The sequence below is a fragment of the Alligator sinensis genome, unplaced genomic scaffold (assembly GCF_000455745.1).
Source record: "Alligator sinensis unplaced genomic scaffold, ASM45574v1 scaffold118_1, whole genome shotgun sequence".
NCBI classification, from domain to species: domain Eukaryota; kingdom Metazoa; phylum Chordata; order Crocodylia; family Alligatoridae; genus Alligator; species Alligator sinensis.
The window spans coordinates 4,011,534-4,028,087 of record NW_005841850.1 but is presented as its reverse complement, the minus strand read 5'-3'; the positions used below and the strand labels follow the sequence as shown (position 1 = coordinate 4,028,087).

The window sequence follows — 16,554 nt, the reverse complement described above, 5'->3', positions numbered from 1 at the left end:
GGAACCCCTTGAAACAGGCCATATGACCCCTTCCCCTCCTAACAGTAGTCACACCTACCAGCCGAAGTGCAATATGTTCCCCTCCTCCCACTGTTACAGCATTTGCCATATAGTCAGCCCCAAACATGATTTTTTAATGAGTCAGGCCTCCAGATCATGAAATTGGCCCAACAATTATGCTGTTTTTTAGAGAAAGTAAATGTTGGTTTATTTTTATTTACCACCTGGTATTAAAGTCCTGAGGGTTGTGTGCAGGTCATCTTTGCAAGCTGTCCCCCAAGCAGTAGGGCTATAAATCTACTCTATGAAAACTGAAAGTCTCATGTTAGTACTGCTTGTCTCCAGGAGCTGGAGCTTTTATGGAAAATACCCAGGATGCCAGAGAGTCAGCACTCCTGTGTTTTACATACACAGCACAGCAGGATAGATTGAACTAGAAGGGCAGAAAGCACAGGGCAGCTGAAACAGCTTGAAGCATAACAGTACAGAACAGAGCATGCCAGGCAAGTACTGGGTCCATTTGGTTGCCTAATATCTGGTTGCTCCTGAGTATCATTTCAGAATGCTTCACCAGATGGGAGACGCATTGTCCACTCAGTCTTTTTAAAGACCTCTCCCCAATATACGCTTATTTTATTGACTCTTATCAGGCACAATTTTGGCAGGGGGAAAGTAGGGTGAGACCATCATTTCCTTGCCAAACTCACCTTCCATCAACCGCCCTCTCCCTAGGAAGCCAAATTCTACTTTTGGTGACCCCTGGACTTCACCCAAGTCAGGTGGGGATAAGGGGGGGAAAAATAAGCATCCAGTCCTATACCACTGAGCTCCAGGACTCTTTGCCCTCTGGAGGGAAATATTATGGAGAGTAGCCACAACCCAGCCCCCTTGCCTCTGTCCACTTGAGGAAGTGGACAGGAATTCCCTCAGCATCCTCTTGCCGTAAGGGTTTCTCTAGGTCAGGGCTAAACAGCCCTTTGTAATCCCATTTCACAATAACATATTTCATAATCCTTGATTTGCTTTCTATAACACGTAGACTTCAGCGATTCTAAAGCAGAGAGCGATACTCCTCACTTATGATGGTATAATCCCTAGGCCAGTTCTGCGATACAGTTCTTCGGGAATTTCCTCCAGCCTGCATGCAGGATGTGGCACTGGAACAACACTTTACATCCTGAAGGCATGAGAGATCACAGAAGGCCACCTCCTCGGGAAATGGGAACAACTGCTCCCTCCTGCGCCACTGACAGGTTAGATTAGGAGCTGCAAATGTTTCTGTTCCCGGAAAGAAACTGCATGATTTTTCTGGGCTACGTTCTGAGTAGTTTGGGCATTTTTTTATTGTGTAACTTTTTCATCTTCGTGGTACCATTCCAGGAACTTCCCATAAACTGGAAGAAGGTATAACTGCTTTTCATAAAGTTGTAAATGTAAAAGATAATGTGCATGTGAAGGTTGCTGGGTACTTATTATAGTCCAAGATAAAAGCCAACATAAAGCAGCAGCAGTGTGGGTGCATTTCTTTTGAAGCATGAAACATGATCTAACAGCTAACTGTATCATTGTACTTTGCACTTGCTGTTGTGCTTATTATGGCCCCAATTCAGCAAAGTGCTTAGCTCATGCATAATTTTAAGCATGCGTATTAAAATCAAGAGGTGTTTTCACCAGCTAAATGTTAACAAAGATGTTTAAGTACCTTATTGATTCTTTATTAAAATTTGAGGCCACAGTTTCCAAAAAATGGTGCATGGTTTGGGGTGCCCAGACTGAGTTCCCTTGATGGAGCCCAGTATTTAGAATACAGTGAGCATTTATACCCTAGCCATTAGGCCCTGAGGACCCTGAGAACTGAGACACTCACAAACCACTACTCACTTCTGAAAATCTTGCCCAGTATTTGCCCCGTCACACTTCCACATGTGTGGCCCTTCGTACCAACCCTCTTGCAGTTAATCTTCTTGGAATCTTCTTCTTCCTCTGCTTGGAACTGTACAGGAAGGAACAACTAGTTACAGCACTGCACCCTTCCCCAAGGACCAACTCCAATACAGGCTTCCTGTGTGGCCTTGGCAAGTCACTTAATTTTACCTGTGCCTCATTTCCTCACTTCTGAAATGGGGATGAGTTTCCCTTATGTCACAACAGGGGGATTCACAACTTAAAATTAGGTAACCTGTGAACCAGTCACAGTCTAACTGCAGCAGCACAACCCTTTGCAGCTGCAAAACACATGGAGAAGTAGGAGAAACTAGCACAAAGAGCTATGCTGACACAGCTAGATTACCCCCCTGGACTCATACCAGCTTGCTTCAAGGTACCTGGGGCATGTCTACACTACTTTGCTGTGTCCACAGTGTGGTCATAGTCATTATTTCCTTGTGCTCTCCATCTCTGTCTACCTGTCAGCTCTACTCTGAGCCTCAGGCTGTCAGCTCTTTACAATAGGGCCCACTTTTTCCTGTCTTTGTCCCTGTTACGATGGGGCTTCTTGGTGCTAGGATAATCCGAATAAGTATCAGTAGGAACCAGGACAGATAAGAAGGTGGGGAAAAAAACTGTACCATTAAGTCTACTGGGCCCTCAACACTGTAAGAACTGGATTTATGAATAGGACCAGTCAGAAAATGGCAGTAAAACCTCATTAATATTTCTTAGTTTTTTCATCAGAAGCTTTGCGGGGGCCAGGCTGCTAGCTGTTTACAAACAGTTTGATGTATGCTTGTTTCAATAATAGCCCAATACCCCGGAAGTGCCACAGATGCTTGTGTGGGGAGATCATTTTATTATTCTGCTGTAAAGGCTGGGGTGCAGGAACCGTGCTGAAGTGCTGCCCTCTGCTGACAGCTGGAAATGGGCACCTGGCCCTTTAGGTGAAAACAGTTGCACATGGCTGAGATGCCAAGTACATCACTGCCTTGCATGCCCCTGGCTGTAGGAAACCGGGTGCCTTAACCACAGAAACCTGAAAGCTAGACAGACCTGTGACCCTTTGGGTGTTATAAGCAGGCTAGTGCCCTTTCAGAAGAGCATGGACAGGCCCACTTGTTACTCCTTAGGCCAGTGCTAATCAGGTCTAATGAGGGACAACTGGCCTCTGCAAAACTCAGCGCTAAACTGCTGCTCAAATGCAGGACAGTGGAAGGGAAGGGGCTATGTGCAGTCTGGTCTAGACACTAGGGAAAAGGGGCACAGACTGAGCCTTTTCTCAAGCAAGAGATCATGACAAGCTGAGCTGGGTGAAATAGTTTCCTTGTTTGTTAAGAAGAGAGGCAGAAAGCTGTGTGGCTTGAGAGGAATTGTTTCTGTGTTCTGACAACATGGCACAGTGCTATGGTGTGTTCAAATGGTGTAGAGATTGCTTTGTACCTGGTTACTGTGGAGAATGCAATGTCTGAATGAACCTGGATTTTATCTGTAGCTGGAAAGGTGTGGGCCAGGCTCTGTGGGAAGACTGATACTAATTGCGGCTATGCTAGGCAACCAGGAAGCACAACTAATAATAGAGCATAAGGCCAGAAAGGACCATCAGCTTCCCTCGACTACCACTTTGCATCAAGAGTAGCTTGATTCCAGTAGTTATACTCTGTGTCATTAGAAAAGTGGTGGAGTTGCAGGTAGGAAACAGGAGGTGCAACTAGAATGACCTTGTTATTCAGGGAATTGGTGTATAGATCACAGTTCTTTCTGGCTTCTCAAACCTGAAGGTAAGAGAATACCAAAGCTCAGTGCTGATCTGCTAATAGTGCCTTCGCATTCCTGTGGGGAGCCACAGAGGGCACATCTACACGTTCATTAATGCACCTTTGCTACTGCATTTATTTTAGTACCTACGGGTGCCTATACATGAGCAGAGAGGCTATTCTGACATGCTGTAGTCCCAGCACATCACAGCAGACTCAGTTAATCAATTGCCATGCTCCAGCAGCCTCCCGCATCTTGTGCATCGGTGTCCCCATAATGGCAGTATGGGCGCTTTATCGAACGCTCGTCAAATGAGCTTTAAATAAGGCATCCCCACCACTACTACAAAATGCCAGGATGCTGATACACAAGATGCTCTGGGTGCTTTAATTAGAGTGGCTCTTGAAGCCGCTCTAATTAAAGAGATCACCCCCCACCCCAGCACGTGCATAAACGCCCTCTAATATGAAGTACTAGATGAAGGCACAGTACCTGCATTAATGCACAACAGCAAAGGTGAACTTTTTTGGGGGGGGATGTTTAATACACAGTAGACTAATTCTATTGTGCATTAGCGTGGTATTTGCCATGACACACTAATACACAGAACAGTCCACCGTATATTAAGGTGTCTCATGTAGATGTGCCTGGAGTGTTTCTAAATATGCATCCAGCAGGAAAACAGCATTCATCGGTAAGAGGGAATAGAAGTTTTTATTAACTGCTTCAAAAGAAACCAACGTGCTCACCTGAGTTTATATTAACAAGTTTAATAAAAAAGTTATTATTTGCATACAAAGTTAAGGAAAATAGAGTATAGTAAAAAGCTTAAAATTACCAGTCCTTTCTGAACAGAAGGGAAGGTCCCATAATCAAATAGGGCAAAAAATACAAGTTTTTGTATTTTATAATATTAATAAAATGCGAAGAAAATCGGTTGGTAACATTTGCCAAAGCCTTTTGTACAAGGGAGATCTACTTGATTACATATGATCTGGTAAATTCTGTAGCCTGTGGCTCATTGTAGAAGGCAAGCAGCTGACTTTGCTCATTGTAGGAGGCAAGGAGAAGCTCACAGTTTACTGCCCTGTAAACTTCAGATTTGGACATCGGTCACGGTAACGTCACCTGTAATTTCCAGAGTGTCAATCTGCTGCAGGTTTTGAACACGATGCTTATACTCAAACTGATCTTGCTCATTCACAGCCACCTTGAAGCAATGATCTTGACATGAAATCCGAATCTGTCAAGAAGGGAGGGTGCAGTGAAGAAATGTTACAAAGCAACATTTGTAGTAGATTCTACAAGCATTTGTAGTAAACTCTAAAAGATGCAAACAAGGAGGAACTAAAGCTAAATCCTGTTTCATCTTCATAGGCCTGAGGGGCAACTGCACAGCTGCAATTCTTGGCATTTGTAAGGAACTTCTATTTCTATCCCCTTCTCACCCAGGGAGGATTTAAATCCTTGTTTCCCCACTTCCCAGCAGAGCACTTCAACCACCAGATCACTAGCTAGGTGCTGTCGCTGGCCAGCTGGGCAGTGAGGAGGGAGGTAAAAGCCCGGTGGCTCAATGAGATGGCTGCATCCCTGGATGGAGGAGATCCTGCACTCTGGCTCTCAGCATTTAATATTCATTGGATCAACAGCACTGATTTGGTTTCTGCCCCACTAGGAACAGGGGCCAGGGCTGGCTAAAAGGGGATGGGGGCCAGGGCCTTGGACTCATCCATCACTCTTTCAGAGGTAAGGGGTAATGTGACCTGGGAGATTGTGCATTGGTTTGGGGGCACAGGCTCAAGCATCTTAATTCTTGCTCCCTTTTGGGTTGTGTAGGTATACGGGTGTGTGTCTACACATGCATTAATGCGCATTTCCTAATGTGCATTAAACTTAGTACCTCCAATGTGAGGTACTAAATGAATGCATATTAGGCTGCCCTAATGTGCAGTACTGAAAGCACACATTTTTAAAGTGATGCTTAATGCACGGTAGCCTATTTTAATGTGCATTAGTGTCACTGCATGGTTTTTTACGTGATGCTTTAATGCATAGTTAAATAGGCTACTACGTATTTGAGCATGTGTGTAGACAGGCTCAAGGAAGTCCCATTGCTATCTTGGTTTTCTCCCCCTCTGTAAGCTGGGAGAGCAATGCTGACTAGCTTGTCATGGGGTTGAAGTGAGCACTAGCTAGCAGTATGTGACGGATGGCTCTGGAGCTGTTGCTCGCTGAGTTGGGGCTGGGATGGAGTAAACATAGGTTACAGTGCACCGTTAATAGCCCAGAGGTTGCAAGTTCGAGCCCGTAACAGAAGCACTCATGGGTCCTGTCAGATGCTAATGAATCTGTGAATTTGGCTAAATACCTTTGCGCAAGGACATGAAAAAGTGCTAACATAACGGACTGACAGGCCAACAGGTCATTGTTGTTCTCTAAGGGTGTAACAGGGTGGCATGTTTTAAAAGGGATCTGCTTACAGTGAAGTTCTGTCCCCGTGCAAGTGGCATTGTGCCCGGCATATCACGCTCCTCCGTCCCCCAGGTCTGATGCACAAATGAGTTTCGGACAATGACGTTCTCATCAAACCTTGGGTTCAGGTGCAATGCAATGTCATTGCCGGACTTCAAGTTAACGTGGAACCTAAGCACACAAATCCCAGTGAGATAAACTGAATGCATCAGACCCCAGCTACACCAAAATGTCCACCGTTCAGACTGAGGCATTGTAATGTTCTAGAAAAGTATAGAATTAGGCAGGCCCTAATCTTGTAGCTACCACTTGCTGCTGGCTTGGTTAGCCACCTCTTGGCAGTTATACTACTGTCCTGTGCTGAGCTGCTGAAGCTCCCCTTTGTTTATAGGTGGAAGCTATAGGCTTCCAACTAGGTTGTGATTTCCTGTGTGCGACTACAAATCAGTCAGATATCTGCCAGTTTCCTTTGATGCCTGCAATTCATTTCTGGTGCAAAGTACAATAAGCACGCGTCTGAGACCTGTCCAAAGACTCAGTCCTTCAAAGGCTGCCTGAGCTTAAAAGTGATCACCTCTTGTTCTGTGTTTAAACATAATGGAGCTTAGCTTGGCTAAAGGCTTTCATTCCATAAAGTGGGTACAATTTTGCCTACACGTGCACAGCCCTTCTCTATATGACACAACAGTGGCGTGGTGCCCTTTGCAACCCACAACTCTCTGGATCCAGTGTAACATTCCAAGAATTAATCTACCTGCTGCAATGTCACTTCCTTCACTGAGGTCTCCAAAGCAGCTTTGCCTTATTTGGCAGAACTATTTTCTTTCTGGTCTCCAGCATGTAACTGTTTGCAGTTGTATATGTTGAATGCCTAGAGGATTACAGCAGCACTTTGCAAAATGCTTGGGCAGATGCCCTGGTTCCAGGCTGACAGACCCCAATCATCACACTGAGTTGCGCTGAAATGAGTGGGATGTCCTGGGTAATACTTATAGAGTCAGGGTTAAAACAATGCAGACTGCAAGCAAAAGGCACAAACCTGCTCCTAAAGATACAGTATGGCTTGCAGTGTAAGCTGAGGCACCTACATTGACTCTCAGTGAGTTTAACAGGAAGATTTCCAGTGCAGCCCACCGATGCTGGTTCAGGTCCCCAGATTACTGCATATCAGCCAATTAGGCTGTGTTTGTGGGTGCTGTGGACAGGAAGAAATGTTGCAAATTAGGCTGTGTTTGTGGGTGCTGTGGACAGCAAGACATGTTGCCCCAGCCTCTGAGGAACGCAAGAAGAAACAGATTCAAATGGAATCTGTGCAGCTGAGTCAACTGGAGCTATGCACTTGTCAGAGGAACTGCATCAGGGCAGAGAGCTTTGAAAACAGACCTACGACTTCATGCTGGTGGAGGGAAAACCTTTGGCTGACAATCTGTAACTTCTGCAGAGCCTCACAAAATCTAAATCTAGCTGCAGTGCAGCCTTCAAGCCCCCTCCTGCCCCCGCTACTTTACCTGTTGCTGTTGGAAAGAACTTCACCGCTGATCATAATGGACTTGGAGGGAAGCAGTCCTCCAGTAATGGGCTTGTGCACAGTCCGCTGGTAGGGAGAGGAAAGAGGAAAGCTGGTTTTAGACAGCATTGAGAGCACATTTGCCTCTTGCTTTTCCCAGTGGGGAGCCCAGCTTAGCTAAAAGATTGCAGATGAACTCTGGCAGCCCCTGGAAAGCACCCTGATGTTTTTGATGCATTATTTAATGCTCTTGAGCCTCTCGCCTGTAGAGAGCACACAGAGCCTTGCAATGGCAGTGATCGCTGCCCTGCACTATAGAGTAAGCACTACTGAATATATCAGTATTGCAGTGTCAGTGATGTTAATGCTCAGATCCTGATGGGAATGAGCCTTGTTCCACTCCACTGAGTGGTACTGCGCACACTGCTGATATTCCTGTGCAGAAACACAGCCCCCTAAACTCTTTCTTTCTAAAAGGAGCCTCAACACTTGCAGGCAGGCTTGCCAGTGAACTACAGAACAAGTCCCATAGGAAAACCACTGGCTTCTAAAATAACTGCTCAACAGCCAGATAGTATGATGGGCAGTATTCTTGGCCAATGTCTTGATGAAGAGAAGCCACTCCTCGTGATTCCCTATCTACTGGCTCTCTAGAGCTCATGTCTTGATCTGGAATTCTTGTTCTGGCCTTTCAGAGCTTAAAGTATTCTCACTGCAAAAACATTCACAGCAAAACTAAGGTGCAAAGACTTACGTCATTCCGTGAGCGCCAACCAAAGGCAGCACTAGACTACAAATAAAGGGAAAGGAAAAAGATGGCTTATGTAAATATCGAAGTGCATCTCAGCTGCCAAACTACAACAAAAGCGGGCTCACAAATATCATAAGCCAGCGTTTCCATTATGAAGTTTTTAGCCATATGTATTTGTCTAAATATACTTCTCAGCTCTGCTGCACATATATTGATTTAGACTGGGAAGGAAGGAAGTTCCAGTAATACAGTACTACTCTAGATTCTCTTTGAAAAAATAGCTGAAAAGCTCTGTATCTGTCCAAAATAATCACAGGACAAGTCCTGTTCTGAGCTATGTACCAGCAGTCTCTTTGGAAACTTTAATCTCAGGCTGCAGAAACTACATGGTTGGATAACACAGTCTTGCCCAGTTGACTATTCTTAGAAGTCTCCATTTTTCAAGACTAATTCAACTACTGCTGAAGCAGAAGGTGCTGGCAGACTTCTAGGGGTGTGTCCAGAAGTTATTCTGAGAGGGGTAAAATCTGGATCAATGCTTCAAGCAGCTAGAACTAACAGAGTTTACACTAAAACTGCAACTTGGCTCAGTTGTATAAAGACAACTACACAGTGGGGGATTTCCTTCACCAAGTGCAAATGGATTCACAACTTACACTCATGTGGGGCACTGTAGGACAGGACTCCGGAGTGGAAGAAGCTGGACTGACCTGAAAAACAAAGACCCAACTTGGCCCATGGTATCAAAAGGGTGTGGGAGGAGGGAAACTTCCCCCAATAAAATCAAATGAATTTGGCATCACTTTTACTCACTCCTGGTCCAGGGGTTTTCTGCAAAAGTAGAGGAGCACTGTACTGAAAAGCAAAAGATAATCTTGGTCATGACGAAAGTACTCACTAGGAGGCAGCAGCAACACAGGAAAAGTGAATCTCTGCACTTGCGCCATAGAAAATCATGCAGGATGCTCAGACGCTGACTTTTTTTTCTAGTCAGGGGTGCACTGATACAGATTTTTTGGGGCCAATACTGATGGTCAATTCTTAACGAGCCATATCGGCTGATACCAATCTGATTGCAGATATGTCACCCGGCAGCAGGGAGAACAGCATCTGGCTGGTAAGTCTGTTGAGGGGGGAGGGAAGGGGTGTGGGGGGAGCAGATCGAGGTTCCGCGGTGAGGTAGGGAGTGGGGTTTGGGGCTGGGGCAGGACGTGGGACTGAGCTGTGAGCAGCTGGTCCAGGGGGCGCGGGGCAGTGGCCCCCCCCATGCCCCTTCCTTCCCCTGTGCCCCTTTCACCACAACAGACTTACCAGCTGGATGCTGCTTGCCACGCTGTTGAGCTGCGAAATTATCGGCCACATCAGCCTCAAAAAGCTGATTGCCAATAATGTCGATTTTCCTTTTATCTGTGCCAATATGATGCATCAGGGCACCTCTATTTTCTAGGCTCCCTTTTGGCAGCCTGCTATTATGATGCATGGTGTGCCCTGACAGCCTTTCTGCTAAAAGTCGTCTGGAGTCCTGGGACAATGGAACGAGTCTTGCTCTAAGTTCCTTTGCAAGGGGTAGAAATAGACATGACTTGTCAGCTTTGTTCTAGCTTCTGGATCTCATAACAGGCTTTAGTGCTCTTGTATTAATTCTGCACCCCCCCATCTTGCTCCTACTCCAGAGCTCTCACCAGATCTGTGGGACCTCAGGAGGTTTCTGCTCTGCCTCCCTCGGGGCTTTGAGTCCAGCTCCTCCACTGCAGCTGGATCCAGTGCGCCTCCAGCCTCCTCTGTCTCTCTCTTTTTCTTTCCTGTTTGAACTGCTGTTCTTGACCCCTTTTAGCTGCGGAGCTTCCCTATATGCATGTGAGCTGCTTCTTGAAAAGGGGGCAGGGCATGCCTTGCTTCCTTTCTGACTTGCTCCAGTGGCAATGCAGGTTGCTCTAGCCCCTGCCTTAGCAGAGTAAACTTTCCTTTAACCCCTTCTTGTCTTCATTCCTCTCACACAAGTGGCTGGGGAGTCATGGTTGATTGGCCCCTGGGAGTCCCAGCAAGCCCAAAAGAAAGAGGGCTGAGTCCCAACACCCCTGGAGAGGGGAGTGCACGGTCTCCTGGAGGAGAGCAGTACATTTCTGTGCAGAGGCACAGAGGAAGTCCAGGAGCATGATGAACCTGGGTCCTGGCCCAGGGATGATCCTCAGGCAGTCGGAGTGGAAGCTGGCAAGAGTAACTGGTGGAAAAGAGTTGGCCATTCTACCCACTGCTGCTGGGATTGGGACATGGGGTAAGCCTCTTTTTGCAGGGAGTGGCTGTGGAGCCTGCGGCGGTGGAGACTCTGGGGAGCCGACAGGCTGCCGATGGTGGGGCCAGCTGGAGGGTACCAACAGGGAAGCCTTGCTGATTTGTTAAGTCTGAGGACAGTGAATATGTAACTGATGATGCATAAATAAGAATTGATTGACTGATGAAACAGCCATCAATCAAGGAAGTACAAGGACTAAGCGATTGATGCTGGAGTCTCAGAGCGAGTAGCCATAAATAAGGTCCCCTTTGATCAAAGGCATGCATATAAATTAAGGGGGCATAAATAAGGATGAATTGAGCCCTGAGGACCTTGTGAACTGGAAAGGTCTAAATAAGTGTTGAGCGATCGGGTAAGCCATCCGTCAAGACACTCAGGCATACTTGAAAATCATAGGTCCAGCTGGCAGGTGTGGTGAGGACAGGGTGTAGGGCAGGTGGAGCGCTGTGAAAAGGGCACACTTCCTGTTGACAGAGCTCTGTTTCCCTTTTTTTTTTTTTTGCAACTCTTGGCTTCTCCTCTATTTGTTTTACATCAAGGTGTGGCAGGAGAGCACAAAGGAAGTGGGTAACAGCTCTCAGGAAGAGCTGCAGGACACATTGCACCTGTTGACACAAGACATCAACAGTACCTCATGCTTCACCTGTGGCAAGTTAGGGTACTGGTAGTTGGGTGTGAGGGTTGTCCATGAAGTGTTTAAGGCTAGATTAGACAAACCCTTGCCTAGGATGGTTCAGACAGAGATGATCCTGCTTTGAGCAGGGGGTTGGACTAGATGTGACTGCCGCAGGTCCCTTCCAGCCCTACTTCTCTATCATTCTAAGAAAATGAAGAAATGGAATATAAAGTAGAAAAAAAGAAATGCAATGAAACATTAGGTCAGCTGGTAGAAGAATCCAATAATTTTACATGAAACGAGGCTGGGAGGAAGAAAATTAGTCCAAGAGGCTTGAATTAACAGGCTTATTAGCTAACACAGGGGGTGTCAACTGGGGGTACTTGAGAAGGCCCAAGAGGGTATGTGCGGGGGGCAGGGACAGAGCGCCACCATACAACATCCCACGCTGCCACGCGCAGCTGCCGCCCACCCAGCCAGATGCAGGGGAAGCTTGCACGCGGTACCTGCCGCTGCTCTGCGTTCGGCTGCGTGCCACCCCCCAGCCCACTCTGCGTCCAGCCACTGGGGGTACACTGATCCAAAAAGGTTGAAAACCCCATGGCTAACAAATAACCCTGTGGAAGTAGCAAGGCCTAATACCAGAGCAGTGGTCTGGGTTCTAGTCCTGCCTCTTCTATGAACCTGTTGTGTGACCCAAAGCAAATCATCTGAAAACAGATCATGTCTGACCCGTACTCAAACTAAGTACCGTGTTCCACGAGCCGCCTTGCTGCAATAGGCATACTCAAGGACTGAGACAGTACCACCTGCTATGATTTAGGGTATGGTCCTTATTGCAGCTCCAGTTTAGGAAGGCCCCCAGTTCAATAAGTGCCCTTAACATGTGGTTTATGGGCTTTCTTATGTTGATGCCTCTGGTTCTTCAGTATCTCCATCTTAATGCCCCTCCCTCTTGCAGAAAGAGCCATACTATTGGCACTTACACTGATTTCTTTCACATCCACACACCCGCACACAGCGATGGTGTCCACTTTGGCAAGTGGAATCCTGTGCTTGTACTCCACAAAATGCTTTCCTTCTACAGTGACTTGCCGCGAGTTAAAAACATAACTTCAGATCTTTTCATGCATGCAAAGTTAGAAAGCCAGAGAACAAGATAAATGATTCCTTAAACTTCTAATATGGAGGAAGGTGCAAGGAGAAACCTACCACCATCTCCTGTAGCTCAGGCCTTGAGTAATGAACAGAAAAGAAATTGAATAAACTTGGCTTATGCAAAGGAATTAAATACACGTGCATCGAGGCTGCTCCGACAGGCTGTAATTACAACAGGTCAGAGCAGACTCACCTTAATCAAGTCTGCTGGAGCGTGGTAACTACTGTGACTCCAGTGTCATGGGTATCAGCATCCCTATACTGAAAAATGGTGGTGAGGGCACTTTAGCTAAAGGTTGAATGAGCTTTAAAGCGCCCTGCCACCATTTTTCAGTGCAGGGTTGCTGATACACGTGACTCTCTGGGTGCTTTAATTAGAGTGGCTTGCAGAGCCTCTCTAATTAAAGCGCCCCCCCCCCACCTCCTGGAGCACATGTATAAATACCTTAAATTCCTAATCTCATAAATACTAAACTGTGCTTACCGTGACATATGCATGGATTCAGGGAAGTCACTGGACATGAAGGCACCTTTATGTATGCAAACATACATGGGCACAAGTGTTTCTGGGTCGGAACCTAACATGACAAAATAAAAGGCCTCTGCTCCCATTTTCTATTCAGTAAGGGTAAAAATGTTAAACTACAGTTGCCTGTAAAATATAACAGTAAAAACAAAAATTACCGTGTGCGAGTCATTCTTGACCCATATCTCAATCTTAAAGGGCTGACTTTTCACAAAAGGCGTTTCATGCTTTCTCTCCTCTGTTCCCCAGTTCTCTCCAGAGAATTGCAAACTACATACTCAGCCCCTTCAAAGCATGGGTTGAAATGCAAAGCAATATCTGCTTGAGGAGACTGGGAAGTTCCACACTGGAAGTTTATATGAAAACTGTGGAGGGAAAAAGATGCAAATGAAACCATGGTTAAGAAAAGGTGGTGTGGTTTGTTTTTCACCTGAGAGCAGAACAGCCTCTGTTAAGGACTAACTCCTGCCTTAACTCATGTATCTCTCCAGATTGAACACAAATCGTGCTAGAAAAGCTAAAGCAGCCAGGTATTAAGTCATTTCTTGATGTCAATCTAGTTTTGAAAATGAACAAATGATTAAGGCTTTTCAAATGAATTTTGTCCATCTGAAAAGTCAGCTGTGCTTCAAATGTTGCAGTCCTGCCAATAGTTACTTCTGGGCCTCTTCAATATTCAGTCCTTTATATTTAGGACAATTCCCAATAGTATCTGAAGCCTCAAGTTTTAAGGCAACAGTACACAGTATGTTACAACCCTGCTGGGCCCATTAAGATTTCCAGTTTTAACAACACTGAGACTCTTGTGCTGTAAGATTAATACCACATAAAAACTGCAACTGCATATACAGACCCTCCCACTCCCACTCCAAACTTCAGGCACGATCCTGCAGATATTCGCCCTGCACGGGTAGCTCTGTGGATTTCTAGTGAACTACTCTTAATAAGAAGCAGCTTGAAAAATCAGTTTCTAATGAGTGGAGAATGCAAAGATTGTAATATTTCTCCTAGGTGGAAATGAAAATTCGTATTTCACAGGAGAGCTGAAGGTGTTATAAGATCTCTGGGTTGGAAAAGTTCGTTTTGTGCAAATTAGGCTCCGATAAAAGTTAGAGCAGTCTATTGCCAAACTAGTGTGTTTATTCCTGCATTGTATGGAAGATGGTCTGCAGAAAGGGCACCATGCCTTTGTTGTTTGTAAATCTAAAATCCATCAATGGCGCTATCTCCTTCAGTGAACTGTGATGTACAAATTTGCCTCCGTCTTCTGAATAATGGTTGGGCAGAGCACAAGAGCCTAACCCCAAGAGCTTGGCCAGCAAACAAACTCTTCTAACATTTTCTGGGTCTATTAAAGGAGACTGCCAATTCAGGTCTTGTGGGTAGTACACAGTTATGAGAAGATACAGAGCAGAGTTTGGTCTTTCAAACTTTGGTGACCAAACAGTCAACCAGTGACACAATAAATGTCAATCTTAATAGTTATTAGTGTGTTGTGGGGTTTGCTTTTATTTTCTCCTTACTCTGCATTACATTCAACTGGCCTAATGCAAAGCTAGAATGACTTTCGGCTTTCTTTTACGTGCCAGAACCTCAACTGATGTTAACTGGTAGAACGCTACTGGTATCATGGAGCATGAAACTCCTTTCAAACTAGTCCATAACGCTAGTACCCTGTTCTTCCAAGGCCCTGCTATCATGGTGCCTAAAGAAAACTGCCAACAAATGAGGCCGATTGCAGGAACTGCTGATCAGCAGGTTGTTTCCCCCCCGCCCCACTTCCAAAGATTCTTCGGTGGGAATTTGTTCACCAGGCTCTTATGCACCTAAGTTACATGGTTAATTAGGCTCTTGGGCCTTTCAACTGGCAATACGGAGAAGGAGCATGTAACACAACAGGACCAACCATTCAGGTCCAGGGTTGGGAGCTCCATTCTGCCACATGTGTCTGGACTAGACTGTCCTGATACAAGAACCCAAGACACTTTAAAATATCGGACCTCTGAGCTCACAGTGATGAAGAGGTCGGTGTCCTTTTTGAGATGAGTGATGTGCACAGACTTTGCATTGAAGGCTTATCTGTCCACGCAGCTGTTGAGATAAAGCTGGAACAACAGCTCTGGAAATAAAGGAAACTTCAGCAGGTACAAACCCATAACATTTGGCAATCGAGTAGAGCGTTCTCTTGGCTGATGTTAAACACAAATCAAACTCCTCGATCCATACAAACACACACACCTGTTTCCTGAAGAATGAATGACTCCAGCAATGAAAATCTTCATGCCATCACAAAGGCCAACCTGAACAGGGTCAGTAAAGGAGAGATCCTGGGGGAGCGAAGAAAAAACAGACCCTCAAGTCAAAGGTGAGGACGTTGCACTCCAAAGGCTTTCTTGACTTTGGACGGCTATTCACTCTCTACTGGCTTTCCAGTTCCTCAACTGGAGGAGTTCCTCTTATGCCAAACTGAAATCATGCTAAATATTGGCAGCCAAGTTTCTTTAGGGCATGACTCCCTTGTCTGGCAAGGTAATCAGTGTCTAGAACTCAAATCACAGAGGTAACAACTATCGTTGTCTTGGGCCAGGCACTGGGCAGCTGGTGGGCAGAGCACTAAGATATGGGAAACTTGGGTTCAGTTTGTGTGTAAGCTTCTGGTCTGTTGGATGCCTTTCCAGGCAAATGACTTCTTTGCCCTGTACCTCTGCCTCTCCTGCTGTACAATGACAGGGTTCCTTTTATACAGCACTGCAAAACTGAAGGATGATCAGGACCTTACTACTGCACACCGATACAACAATATGCTACATGGATGAATGGGCAAAACCTCTGGTTCAAAGTTCTGAATACCCATCCTGGTGTTCAGTAATAGACTGAATTTTATTAGTAGGTGTTAAGGGGTATGAATCCAAAAAGATGACAAAGCCAGTAGAACTAATAAAAGGTATCATTTTGGAACCAAGGGTTCTAGTTTTTTGTAAGTCTTTTTGTCTCAGACCAGCACGGCTACCAAGTACACCCCTGAAAGCCGGCAGGGAAATACAGTTCAAGTACTTGCAACGTGAACACAACAGCACTCATGTGGGAGCAAGGAAAGGCAAAAACACCCCTGTACGCGGAGCAGAGCCTTAATGGAAACCTGCAGAGAGGAAGCGCAAGTAAGTTAGGGCGCAGATGTCCGACTGAAACAAACTCCATCACGGATGCTTCCTGCGACAGGAGCAAAGGGGACAACACGAGAGCACGCCGATAGATATCTCTCTATCCATCTCTACAGATACCGATAGAGATATCGAAATGGATACGGATTTCGACAGAGATGCAGATACACCTTCTAGGCACTAACCGTTGCCTCCGCGCCCCACCGCAAGGCAGCATCTCCCCTGCAAGCCCCTCGTCCTGTCCCCGAATCGGGGGTTAACGCTCAGCTCAGCTCATCCCCCGTCCTATGGCAGGAGGACCCGCTCGGGGCTGCGCGGGCGCGGAGGATGCGCGGGCGGGGGGCGCTGAAGAGCCCCGTCCGCGGGGAGAGGCTGCCGGGCGC

General features: G+C 46.1%; 1 protein-coding gene across 1 annotated transcript; it reads right to left on the bottom strand.

The window, feature by feature from the left end:
• Nucleotides 1-4,502: 4,502 nt before the first annotated feature.
• Nucleotides 4,503-10,277, bottom strand: LGALS9 (galectin 9). Its single transcript, XM_014522807.2, has 8 exons — nt 10,100-10,277; nt 9,729-9,972; nt 9,231-9,272; nt 9,074-9,127; nt 8,421-8,456; nt 7,668-7,753; nt 6,168-6,330; nt 4,503-4,930 (listed from the first exon to the last, which is right to left on the bottom strand). Exons 2-8 carry the CDS (start codon nt 9,777-9,779, stop codon nt 4,784-4,786), a joined length of 579 nt encoding a protein of 192 aa, XP_014378293.1. The 5' UTR covers nt 9,780-9,972; nt 10,100-10,277; the 3' UTR covers nt 4,503-4,783.
• Nucleotides 10,278-16,554: the final 6,277 nt, after the last annotated feature.

Bases quoted from the DNA above. Each gene is read 5' to 3' on its own strand.
- LGALS9 (XM_014522807.2), bottom strand. From the start codon at position 9,779: ATGTGGCCGATAATTTCGCAGCTCAACAGCGTGGCAAGCAGCATCCAG. The intron at 9,128-9,230 runs GTGAGTAAAAGT...TTTGTTTTTCAG, and splicing joins AGAAAACCCCTGGACCAGGA to GTCAGTCCAGCTTCTTCCAC. The intron at 8,457-9,073 runs GTAAGTTGTGAA...CTTTATTTGTAG, and splicing joins CTACAGTGCCCCACATGAGT to TCTAGTGCTGCCTTTGGTTG.